The sequence below is a fragment of the Oncorhynchus mykiss genome, chromosome 9 (genome assembly GCF_057628025.1).
Source record: "Oncorhynchus mykiss isolate SJ-2025 chromosome 9, ASM5762802v1, whole genome shotgun sequence".
Taxonomy (NCBI): Eukaryota; Metazoa; Chordata; class Actinopteri; order Salmoniformes; family Salmonidae; genus Oncorhynchus; species Oncorhynchus mykiss.
In genome coordinates this window covers 19628231-19640362 of record NC_143030.1, presented here as the reverse complement: position 1 = coordinate 19640362, position 12132 = coordinate 19628231, and the positions used below count along the sequence as shown (strand labels likewise).

The 12132-nt window shown below is 42.2% G+C and overlaps 3 protein-coding genes across 7 annotated transcripts in view; 1 reads left to right on the top strand and 2 right to left on the bottom strand.

The window, feature by feature from the left end:
• LOC110532940 (sushi, von Willebrand factor type A, EGF and pentraxin domain-containing protein 1) overlaps nt 1-428 on the top strand; it is a 155842-nt gene extending 155414 nt beyond the window's left edge. For all 3 annotated transcript variants that reach the window (XM_036987453.2, XM_036987454.2, XM_090183690.1), the window contains one exon: nt 131-428. In XM_036987453.2, coding sequence (XP_036843348.2) covers nt 131-161 — 31 coding nt within the window. In that variant the 3' untranslated portion in view covers nt 162-428. The remainder of the gene's footprint in view (nt 1-130) is intronic.
• Nucleotides 429-1886: 1458 nt separating this feature from the next.
• LOC110531622 (thioredoxin) lies at nt 1887-6005 on the bottom strand. The gene is made up of 5 exons (XM_021614924.3): nt 5913-6005; nt 4836-4940; nt 3709-3774; nt 2536-2601; nt 1887-2329 (listed from the first exon to the last, which is right to left on the bottom strand). The coding sequence occupies exons 1-5, from the start codon at nt 5934-5936 to the stop codon at nt 2264-2266; spliced, it is 327 nt and encodes a 108-aa protein (XP_021470599.2). The 5' UTR covers nt 5937-6005; the 3' UTR covers nt 1887-2263.
• Nucleotides 6006-7107: 1102 nt separating this feature from the next.
• Nucleotides 7108-12132, bottom strand: LOC110531621 (prostaglandin reductase 1). 3 transcript variants are annotated; one of them, XM_021614921.3, is made up of 10 exons: nt 11937-12132; nt 11452-11583; nt 11264-11309; nt 11000-11059; nt 10106-10273; nt 9070-9226; nt 8773-8889; nt 8403-8508; nt 7753-7871; nt 7108-7389 (listed from the first exon to the last, which is right to left on the bottom strand). In XM_021614921.3, the coding sequence occupies exons 2-10, from the start codon at nt 11555-11557 to the stop codon at nt 7279-7281; spliced, it is 990 nt and encodes a 329-aa protein (XP_021470596.1). In that variant the 5' UTR covers nt 11558-11583; nt 11937-12132; the 3' UTR covers nt 7108-7278. The 3 variants fall into 3 exon arrangements, with proteins under 3 accessions (XP_021470596.1, XP_021470598.1, XP_021470597.1); XM_021614923.3 differs by having other exon boundaries at nt 12013-12128; XM_021614922.3 differs by having other exon boundaries at nt 11452-11576; nt 11937-12082.

Sequence of the window (12132 nt, the reverse complement as noted above, 5' to 3'; positions counted from 1 at the left end):
GAGTAGTTTATAACTCCGGGACTAATGGCAATGTTTTCTACATTTCAAATATCAAGCCATAAATAAAAGGTTTTGAAAATGACAAATGATTTAGTCTAATAGTCTTTTTCATTTTCTCTCAACTTTACAGGAAAAGGAAAACTGGATATTTTAATATTTAAGACATTTCAACGTGAAAGAAGATTTCGCTCTCCGTGAAGGGAATTTTGTGTAATTATTTCATAAATGTAAACCATGAATTCTGTCCCCCATCCCTCCCAGGGAAACAAAAACAGATACATTTTGTAAAATAAAGCTGTATTTTTTTCATATAGAAAATGAACAGTATTAAATATGCTGCTATACTGGTATGATGTGTAAAAACGATGTGATTGTCCAATGTATATGTGTAAACTATCCTCACGTTTTTATTAAAGCATAAAATACAACTGAATCGGTTCCATTCACTCCAACTGTATCTTCCTCAATGTTTTTCAGAGCCAAGCCTATGTGAGCAAGTGAATGGCATCAGATTGCTATATCGTATGATTAGCTGATATGTTAAACACCTAAGTGTTTGCGAGATCTGGCAGGCGTCTGCATTGTAGTTGGGCTGGAACGCCACTAGTACCTCATCTCTGCTGTTGGGTGTTGTGACGCTAAAGCATGTCAGATGCCGGCAGTGGGTCTCTCCATGCCTTTACTGTAGTTCCCTAGAATCAGTGTACCAGCAGCGTACCACCCTGCAACCCACTGCTGGCTTGCTTTTGAAGCTAAGCAAGGTTGATCATGGTTGGTCCCTGGATGGGAGACCAGATGCTGCTGGAAGTGGTGTTGGAGGGCCAGAAGGAGGAACCCTTTCCTCCGGTCTAAAAAAATATCACAGTGATTGAGGACATTGCCTTGTGTAGGGTGCTGTCTTTTGGATGGGATGTTAAAATTGTGTCCAGACTCTGAGGTCATTAAAGATCCCATGGCACTTATTGTAAGAGTAGGGGTGTTAACTCTGGTGTCCTGCTTAAATTCCCAGTCTGGCTCATATACCATTGTTGTCACCTAATCATCCCCATCTTCTTAAAGCACTATGAATATTTTATTTAACCCAGTAAGTTGACAGAACAGATCCTAATTTACAGCAAGGCAGTGCCTTGATCATCCCCTAGGTCATTGCTGTAAATTAGGATCTGTTCTGTCAATGTACTAGGTTAAATAAAATATTCATGGTGCTTTAAGATGGATGTTGCTTTAGATTGTGTCTTAGGGCTCTATTCAAGCAGATCTGCATAGAGGTTGTTTTGGCATGGAGGTGGAACTGCATTAGAGCTGCAAAATCCACATGAGGTTCCTGGCATTATACCTAATGGGGACATTGCCATTGGCTGCACAGCGTCACATTAAGTGAAATCCAAATGCAGCCTTGTTTACAAATTCAAACACTGCAATGTGAGATGTAGGCTAATTTACACCTCAATGAAGATGATAAATCCTAATTTCACTTACTATGTGCATAATTTCTATATAGTCTACGGTTTTTCATTCTGAAAGTCTAACACGACTGGGATGGGTGTGGCGTCGTGACAAGAACTAAGACGGCTCCAATGCAGTTACACCTCAGACGCCAGCTATGCAGGTGTCGGCTATCGCTTGATCTGAATCTAGGCCTTAAAGCACTCTCCCTTTACTGTAGTTACTACATGATGCTTTAGAATGTATAGCATCTTAGACTACACATTTAAGCTATATTTTCGTACCTAACAAATCTAGATAAATATTAGGCTATAAAACACAACATGCAAATGGGATGCTCAATTCTAGTCTAGAAAGTTAAATATACAGTTGACTACTGCGCCATGGAGAGTAGTGCAACCCTAGTACAAAAAAAAGATTTAGGGAACTCATACCAGACGTCAGCATTCATCTTAATTTATTGAATCCACCCACTTCGACAGAACATTCAAAATCCCAACAGCATTGCTCTAATATATAAAAATACATTAAAATATGATGGTCCTTTTTAAAAATGGAGATAAACTCCTGACCTGAATAAGAACGACTAATACACTGGAGGATTTAGAGGCATGGTTTGGTATTAACATTTAATAACAATTTTAAAAATAATTGAATTAAAACAATGTTTTGTTGTACATATGGTGGAATCTGTCCTTTGAGAGGGAATTGGGACTATAGCGGAATTATTCCTTCAAGGGGGAGTTCGGTCTAAAGACAGTTGGTTGGTAGTGGCGTTTGTACAGCGTCAGTGCAGATGTGCGTGTCAGCCTCTTCCTCATGACCTCAGAGTGTTGACCTTCTCCTCCAGTTTGGCTTCGTTGGACCCAGAGAAATCATCCACCTGGGAACGACACCACAGGGAATTCTAATATCACTTTCATGTCCCACAATTACATGCAAAAACAGGCTAGTTCAGCGGTACAGCCGACTGTTATACTAAATATAATACAGTCTTTACCCCGAGAGGGAAATCAACTAAAGCGACCATCAGTTAAGTGTTACTCCTTTTATTATTTATAAAAAAGGAAAAGACAAGAAAATACCCACCTTTTTCTCATTCTTGTAGAAATGGAACGTCGGCATGCATTTGATGTCACAGTGTTTGGCCACATCCTATAGGAGGAGGCAGAGTGAAGGGTGATTAAAACGTAGACCAAACAAGCAATATATCATGACAGATCAACCAATAGAGGCCAAGTCTTTGATCGCTGCATCCTCTTGAAGATGGAGAGGGTCAGTTCCTGGCTTGAGCGGAGAGAGATGGGTCAGAGGATGGTAGATAACGGTGACGGAGTCTGCTGATGATCTTGTAGCTACTGGACTTCTCTTCCACTCTGTGTAGCAGACACTTGGCTGATGCTTCATCAGGTCTGGGCGCCAGAAAGATCGCCACTCACAGTTCAGAATAGTAGCCAGTCGTCCTGACTACGTGCCCTCTGCCTCAGCATTCCTCTACTGCATCTCCCATACCTCTCAAATCCCTGTTGTACGTTTATTTTTATGGCTATCAGAAGCCCTGCTAAAAAGGTACAATAGTAGTGTAAATAAACAGGCTCCCTCTATTAAAAGCACATTGATGTGGTTGAGTATCACCCAGTAAGGAACGCCTTAGTTCTGCAGGACAGGTTTGTCCTAACTGACTGGGCAAATCGCCTCAAGCCTTCTGTAATAATATACAAGGGAAAAGCAGGTTTTGGAACCCCCCTCCGTACACCCAGCCACACAGTAGTCTACATACTATATGACCCAACACAGACAGCTGAGATGACTGACTCATGGGTTCAACCCAGTGTCTGGACTGTACAAAAACACGCAAAGCCACTTCCCGTAGCCACAGCAACCCCAGCTCAACGCAACAAAGTCACAATTGGATAGTAACCTTTCACCTGAAAACTGCCGGCCAGCCAGACAGCCGGCTCGTCTACTGACCCCACTTTCCTAACCAAAGTATTCTCTCGAGTCTTGTACTTCAAGAGATAGCCTCGTGGTGTTTCCCAATAGATCTACATACATGAGGTCTAGTCAATGTTAGGCAAGCCATCCATCTTTACAAAGAGTTATCTGTATTCAAATACACCAACTGGACGTTTTGTACTAATTCACAGAAAATCTGATAACGTCCCAATTAATCCCTTCAACCTCCAGTACATAATGCTCAAGCACTTTCAACAAGAGCTATTAACAGTTGTTCAATGGTTGTGGAACACACAATTGACTCACCGCTGCCTCGTCCACGTCCACCTTGAGGAAAACCACATTCTTGTTCTCTGGTTTTTCCGAAAGCCCCTGTAGAGGAGCAGAGCGCACAGGTTAAACGTCAAGGGTCAGCAAGGCAGCCCCAATGGGAAAACAGGCCTAGCATTGTACTGCTGGCTAAACTAGGATTCCAAAATTCTATTAGCTTCCCCAAAATCCCCAGGTTTTCCAGAAATCCTGGTTAGAAGATTCCCGGAACCGGAGGGGAGGGGGGAATCCAGAATCCTCCACTTGGGAATTTTGTAACCATTAACTTAACCAGATGAGTCAGACACAGCAGCACCTGTCTGTTATTGACCCAGAGACATACCAGACAAGGGGTATTGATGGAGGACACACACCATAGGTTGATTCACATCTCCACTTGAATGCTACGTAATGTGAGTATTGACCCAGTTTTTTGTTTGAAATAGTTTACGGCAAGGCCCTACTTCACAACCCTGCTCTGCCCCAGTGGGCGTATGACTGATCATCTCAGCATTGTTCATTAGCATTCTGTTTACAGTCTATATTAAGGGCTCTTCACTTGATAAGCGCAATGTTCCAAGTCCTAGGAGGCTTCCTCGACGGTTGCCAAGACGACATGGCCACCACAACACAGGCTACATCCTAAATGGCATCCTATTCCCTACATAGTATACTACTTTTGACCAGAGCCCTGTGGATCCTGGTCAGAAATAGTGTACCATGTAGGGAATAGGGTTTGTGCACTGTTTTTTCTTCTTCCATAATATCTCAGGCTCAGACCAACCAACCCCTTCAGATTCCCCCTACTTGGCATGAGGCCTCTCACAGGAGACCATCTGACAGCTACAGCTAGCAGGGTGCATCTTAACTAGACTAGGCACAACTGGGCCTGTATTCATAAAGCATCTCAGTGGGAGAGCTGATCTAGTAACAGATCCACCCTGTCCTTGTAATCATATTGATTATGATGTAAAAATGCAGAACTGATCCTTGCTCAGCACTCCAAGTCTAAGACGCTTTATGAATACGGGCCCTAGAACAAGATCAGAAACTAAATCAGAAGAACCTTCCCGCGTGAGTAATGGTACAGCTCAGCTAGAGACGTTGAGTGTTGGACCACTCACTTTGAAGAAGGGCGCAATGTTCTTGCAGGGGCCGCACCAGGAGGCTGTGAAGTCTACTACCACCAGCTTGTCTCCTGCTTCCTTCAGGGCACTGAAGAAGGAATCCTACAGAACAGTAGAGATTTAATTAATTTTAAAAATTAATTTTTAATTAAAACTGTGAGGAAGAGCCTACAGAACACATTGTCCAGCCACAATGAGAATGACAAACATAGAATATGTTATTGGCCATCAACAATGTCTGGCATCAGAAGAATATAATACTTTTTGGTTGATATGAACATGACAGTGGTTTATAGGACCTTGTTAAGCGCCAACCTTAAGCCGTTTGAGGCTGGAACAGGACTTTGATAGACTATCACACACACACACGATGATTGACACGGGGCACTGTGTTGAAGCCACCATACCGCCAGCTTGGCCCTCACATTGTAAAAAATATTTAGGAAGCTATAGAAATGCATTTAATCATGTCTACATTTGTTTTTGACACATATTATTATATTATTACACACACACCTAAATGCATACTTTCAAATTATATAATCTGAACTAAACATACATTCCTTAAAGTATGTTTTCAGATTACTAATGTTACTGTCCTTACAACAACTTAAATACCTGTCATGTTGTCCTTTAAATACTGTAGAACTGCATTAATTCCTATGAAAGAGTTCCTACCGGGGAGTGCCAACATGGCCGACCAGTGGCTTCAAAACCTCTTAACGGCCAATACATAACAGTAATCCAGGGTTTATACACATCACTGCCCGGGACTGATTCCATCTGCCTGACACTAAAAACATTGCAACCATGATGATGCAACACAACCACTAAAAGTCCAGGTTATCTGGAATTTACACATTAAATAGCGAAAATACAACACTAACTGGGACGGTAGCGATTTAGCCAGAAAGTTAGAGGAGATTGAAAACGTTTGCCTAGTCCAGATAAACCTAGCCAGTTAGTTGCATATTAGGAATGAACATTCGATGACATTATAAACGCTTCAAAACCACCAAACTGAGTTGGATGATCAATCAAAAGAGCTATGCACGAAGCAAAAATATGTCTTACCTTATCTTCAATTTCGATAATCATGTTGATGGTGGTTTATTGGCGGTCTGTTACAACACAATACTAAGCTCCTTTGACAGCAAGCGGCTTTCAGTGTGTGAAGTGACGCTGCCGGGTTTATAAAAGCCGCGCATAAGCCCTGCCCCTCGTGGGCGATCCACGAGCCAACTGCTTGACGGGGATGACAATAGAAATATTGTGCTTCAAGCAATGCAAATGATACATTTTCATATTTTGTGTGTAGATTAGGCTATTTCTCAAGACTTGGGTCATTCAAATGCATTGAATACCTGAACAAAAAAAATTCTGGAATGAATCAAAAGGGACCACAATTGGTTTGACTATATGAATGCTGCATATTGTGTAGGCAACATGTACAACAGTTTATTCCACAAATCACGGTGACTTGACAAATTCCTGGTTTACTACAGAACCAGCAGGGGATTGGTTGAGAGAACCTGTGAGTCAAGAAGCAGGGTCAAATAGCATTGGAGCTGGGAAAGTAATAGCACTGAACATTCAAATCAAATGAGAAAGTAATTTATTCTGTGGATTGATGGACCAAAGTGATCTGAATGAATCAAATACATTGTAATATTGCCATCAGATTACATTTTTGGTATGAATCATGCTTTCCTCCCATGGTTATGTACATGACAGGCTCTCACCTTGAGGTTTGTCTTACTACAGAAACGAACATCTTGTCACCTGAACTCTACTGAAATTCAAATCAGTAACTAAAAATAAAGACGTCTCATTCATATCAAACAAAGGGATGTTGTAGACAACTAAGGGGAGATAGACCTTACACTATTGTTTTGGATCCACTCAATGACAGCATAGGAGCTTCAAAGCCCTGGGTCACATTCATTAGGGCACACCGTAGTAAATGTTTTCAAATGGAAAAGGAACATTTCTTACTGGACAATTCCAGGTAGTCCCTTACCGTTTTAGTCCTTTTTACTGCCGTTTGGTACCTAATGAACAAAGTCCTTTCTTCCTGCTTTCAAGGAGATGAGAAGCATTAATTATGAGCAGAGTTATTTTTAGAGCTATAGCCTGCAATAAGACAGAAAAACCTAGGTCTGGTAGTGTGGCGATGCACATCTTGCCATTACTACTAGGTCGCCTACGAAACACCATCAATTCATTTGACTCTGATTTGTGAGTAAAACAATGAAGTCAGACAACAAAAGCCATAAAAACACTTTAATACTTCATACAAAGTAAACATTTGGATTCAAGGACGGACTATGATGTGAAGGTATAATAAGGTTGTGCTACGAATGCACTATAGAAAAATGATTCCAGAATGCAACGTCATGGTTGAATTCTAATCCAATGATAGAGTATCCATTGAAGCCATCTAAACTTTAACAATGGCTTTTCCAATGTTTTCTCCCTGCAGCATTCCCATAAAGGCAGCAGGCATGTTCTCAAAGCCTTCAGTGACATGCTCATAACACTGCAGTTTCCCCTGTGGATAAAAACACGACATTAACAGGTCTATAGTCTCTGATCGTCACAGACATTTCATATTGTAAATATGAATAGCTCGAAATGAGATGAAGGGCTTATTAAAATAACAGGGTGTACAGCTAACAAGACATCTACACAATATGTAAAACATGGCGTGCGAAATTGTTACCCAATACAGCATTTTCATGATTCTGAACTTCAGACAGTTTTTATGTACCCTGGGTACCAGTCTGTTTGTGCTAACATTCCACTCCTTGTATTCCATGTCATAAGCCAAACATGTCAGAGCACAAGGAGTGTAATGTTAGCACAAAACACGTCTGGATTTCAGGCTAGTTTTTATCCCCAGTACTGTACATGCCTCCCTCTTCCAGGCCATCAGTCTCCTCAGAGCCTCTTGGTTCTTATGCTCCCACCTGCCCACCAGGAAGCCCTCCATCTTCAGCTGCTTAAAGATCATGGTCAGGTGGGGGTAGGGGCCTGTCCGAGAGAGAGAGAAAGAAGTGAAAGAAAGTGAGAGAGAAAATGAGAGATATTGAGAGTAAGAGAGAGAAAGTGAAAGATGAGGAAAGAGATTATAGAGAGTGTGTAATATAGGCAAAGGAAAACAAAGATCCAATATGCTTCTTCATTCATTTTTATGCAATGAAACCAGGGGAGGCTGGTGGGGGGAGCTATAGGAAGACAGGCTCATTGTAATGGCTGGAATGGCATAAATGGATCCGTTCCATTTATTCTATTCCAGACCATTACAATGAGACTGCCTGCCACTAGCTTCCCCCACCAGCCTCCACTGAATGAAACATTCAGCTGGCGACAGCATTCTGAGTGTAATACTGGCTAACGGCGCCCTCTAGTGGAATATTGAAATGAGCACAGTCAGTGCACAATCTCAACACTCACAGCATATAAAAGTAACACAAATTACAGAGTTATGCAATGTAGAGTTGTGTATATTTGAATGGGTTCTTTAAATGTGCATCTCTGTATGAAAAGGGAGCGAGAACAGACCTGTTTGTGGAGTGGTGTCATTGTATGTTGAGATGCCCCCGCACAAGGCTATCCTTCCAAACTCCTTCATCTGAGGGATGGCCACACTAGAGAAAGGGCCTCCCACCTATGAAAATGTGGAAAATGTAAGTTATATCCAGGTAAATATGTTAGGATGAAATACCCATTACAAAACACTGATAGCGTCCGACACTGTATATTTGTCTAATGATATTAAAACTAGAGTGAAATACCACTTTAAAACTAAAGAGTAGCAGCCATATCTAACAATATTACAAGTATCAGAGGGAATTATTATATAACTACTTAATAAAATGTTATTGAAATACTTTACTACAACCAAATACTTTATAACTACTATATTACCTACGTTCTCAAAGAAGCAGTGGTATCCGTCAGGTGAGGCACTCTTCAGGGCCTCCTCCAGAGAGCTGACTGTTTTGTAGTTGAAGGCCTCATCGAAGCCCAGCTCCTTGAGGAAGGCCACCTTGGTGTCGGAAAAGAGAAAAAGACAAAGGAATAAACAAAAAAAGTTCAGGAAAAGAAAATGAAACAATTTAACTTAATCAAGTGCTGCCCCCTTTTTGAATCAAAGGATAAAGACAATTAAAGAGACTTTGCATTTTTGCCTCCCAGTCTTTCATTCAAATCCCTTTTTCATTCTTACCTTGGCGTCAGACCCGGTGGAGCCCACCACCCTGCAGCCCTTGATCTTAGCGATCTGGCCGACAGTGGAGCCCACGGCCCCAGCTGCAGCGTTCACCAGGAGGGTGTCTCCAGCCTGCAGCCCCAGCACCTCCTCCAGACCGTACAGGGCTGTTAACCTGCAATCAGATTACAAGGGAATAGAATAAAATACAACTTTATAGTCCATTGTCTTTCAAATGTTTTTAAATTCTCAAACCCCCAGACAAAGAGTTTCCATATATTGAAACTGTTTAAAGAGTGATCAAACAGCGGAGACAACACTGGAGACCACATAAGGTCTGTCAGCCAGTAGTCAGGGCACCAGAGAGAGAGCTCTTTAATAAGAAGTTTAACCATAGAAGAGTCACCCGTGTGGTCCAGTGGGAACACTCCCATCAGAAAGCACACATGTACAACCCCAATGGTCGTGAGGCCAATCCCCGCCTCAAACTTTCTCTCATCCTTGCCCGCCTCTCCCATATATAATTCTTCACCGTCGAAATAAAGCTTTTTAGATCCTTAAAAACACAAGCAGTAGCATCAGATGGATGCTCATCTGAATTGTGACTCATTCAAACGGTTTAGAGTTCAGCGGAACAGGACCGGAAATGGTGACCGGAGACATCTGTGGCCCAAATCTTTGTTTTATCAAACTCAAAGAAAAACATACAGATGCTTTTCCTGGCAGACTTGAGGTCAACATTTAATCTGTCATGAAACAGCTGTGCTGCAAATTCTCCAACACTAGCTCAAACATTAACTGTTAGAATCCCTCCTTACCCAGGCCCTTCTTCTGACCTGAAAACATAAATGTTACACACTTTGTGGCCAGTGGTGATTCATGCCATAGTAACTCTTGTTTTTTTTTTACTATTCTCCCTAGGCAGATGGGTTGCCTCCCACATTAACAATGTTCTGACATTCTGGATGAGTGCGGTTGCCCTCGGTCCGGGATTTCTGAGACTTTTACCCCAAAATAGAAGCCACGGGCACTCAGAAAGTCCCCCATTCCTTACCCAGGCATGCCGATGGCTCCCAGAGCCAGGGACATGGGGACCTCCTGTGGCCAGTCAGACAGAAGGCGTGTCAGGCCTGTCCCATCAGACACAGTGTGTGTCCTCCAGCCACATCTACCAACCACATGGCACCCAATTGGGAAGGCTGAGTTGTTGCTCTGGATCACCCTAGAAAACCACACGCAAACAAATAAACAAACTGAATTAACTAGGGTAGTTGATCATACTTAAGAGTGTTGATAACAAGTCTGTGTCAGAAGACACAGATCGTAAAGTATGCCTAATGAACAATCTCCCATTGAAAGTGTTTCTAGTCACAGAGAAGGTTTAATCTGGGACTACGACCTTCACCCTAAATGGTTTATCTAGAGACCAATTTGAACACATATGAAAATGTCAATGGAAGCAATCTGCACATATTCAAAAAGATACTTTAATGACAGTATTCAAGGAAATAAACTCAGTGAAGTCATTTAAAAAGCCCTGGGGAGAGAGTGAATGCAGGGGAGAGTCATTTGGTTCTGTGTACGTATCCAGACAGACTCACTCTCAATAACACACTTTGTCTGTGAAAACACATTGAACCATTCACTTGTGGCAGGAACGGAACCTCAGAGTACACTGCCAAGTGCATTCAATTTGTTCTCTTACAACTGCAGTCACGAATGATAATCTACTGCCTCAGAAATGAATAACAGGTGCAGGGCCCATTCTCTTCCAGTAAACGGTAGGCATGCATGTCCTCTCATGGTAGATGAAAGGCAGTTAACTTAGGCCTGCATCCCAAATGGCAACGTATTCCCTACATAGTGCACTGCTTTTGACCAGGGCCCACTAGTGCACTATGTAGGTAATAGGGTGCCATTCGGACGCGGACCGGTTTATTTTTCTTACTTGGCCACTTGAGTTCCGATCATCACTCCCCCCTCTTTCATACGCAGTCGGCTGAACGGTCTGGAAACAACCACAGAAGAACACATCAGATGAGATGTTTTCTGTCAGGAAATCTACTGAAGAACTGTGGTTTAGCAAAGTCAAAACTGTTCAGTGAATAATAGCATATAGTTTTCCTTATAGATATCACATTACATGAAACATGACCTGAATGGAAAATGTTAGGGGAATCCAACCCCGTCCCCTTTGTCTTTTCTCCCCTACCTCATGTATGGATCCACACTGAGAAACAGTGCCTCGAGAAGCACCTCTGAAACAGACAAAACAACAACGTATGGCATCACTCATATCGGCTTCAGTCAGGTACAGGAATCTTGTACTCAGTGCAAGTACTAGTCCAGATGATCGAAGTCCATGTGATGAGCTCATCTCCACAGGTGTTAGTTTGTTACCTCCATCTTTAGGCTCTGGCTGCTGCTCCAGCTTCAGCTCAAAGTTGCTGTCCTCCGGGAAGCCTTCAAAGTGACGGGCCAGGACCCAGGTCTTGGATTGAACCATGGCTCTTTGCTTTGGACAACTGTGAACTAATATATTATTTACTTACTTGCTTTCAAAACAACTAAAGATAACTGAGCCAAAGATCATCTTTGATTGATTTACAGTACTGTAATAGCCTACAGTAGGCTGCTATTTAGAATAGCAAAATTCACATTCATCCCACAGCACTAGGTTAGCTAGATAAAGGACTTGCAGAACCTAGCCGAGTGCTGTGCATTGTTGCCAAATGAATACCGTGCAAGCCCGCTTTACAGCGGTCTGTCGACCACCACCACAACCGGTGATAAAACGAGTGATAAACAGCATTTCAACGAGTGATAAAAAAGCATTTCTCTCTATCAATGCGTTTGAATGTCATACCTTGTCCAGCAAAACTCACCTCGAATAACGTATAAACAAATCACACTTCTAGGTCACTGTTCTCCGTGCAGAATGAAAGAAATATCAAAACATACCTAGAAATGTTAAAAGAGCGTGGGCAGGTAGGCTCGACTACTTTCTCATTGGCTGAAAAAGTTGTTTAGCGGATCCCCATCGCGTGACGTAGAACGCAATGTTGAGAGGGTGACTGATTT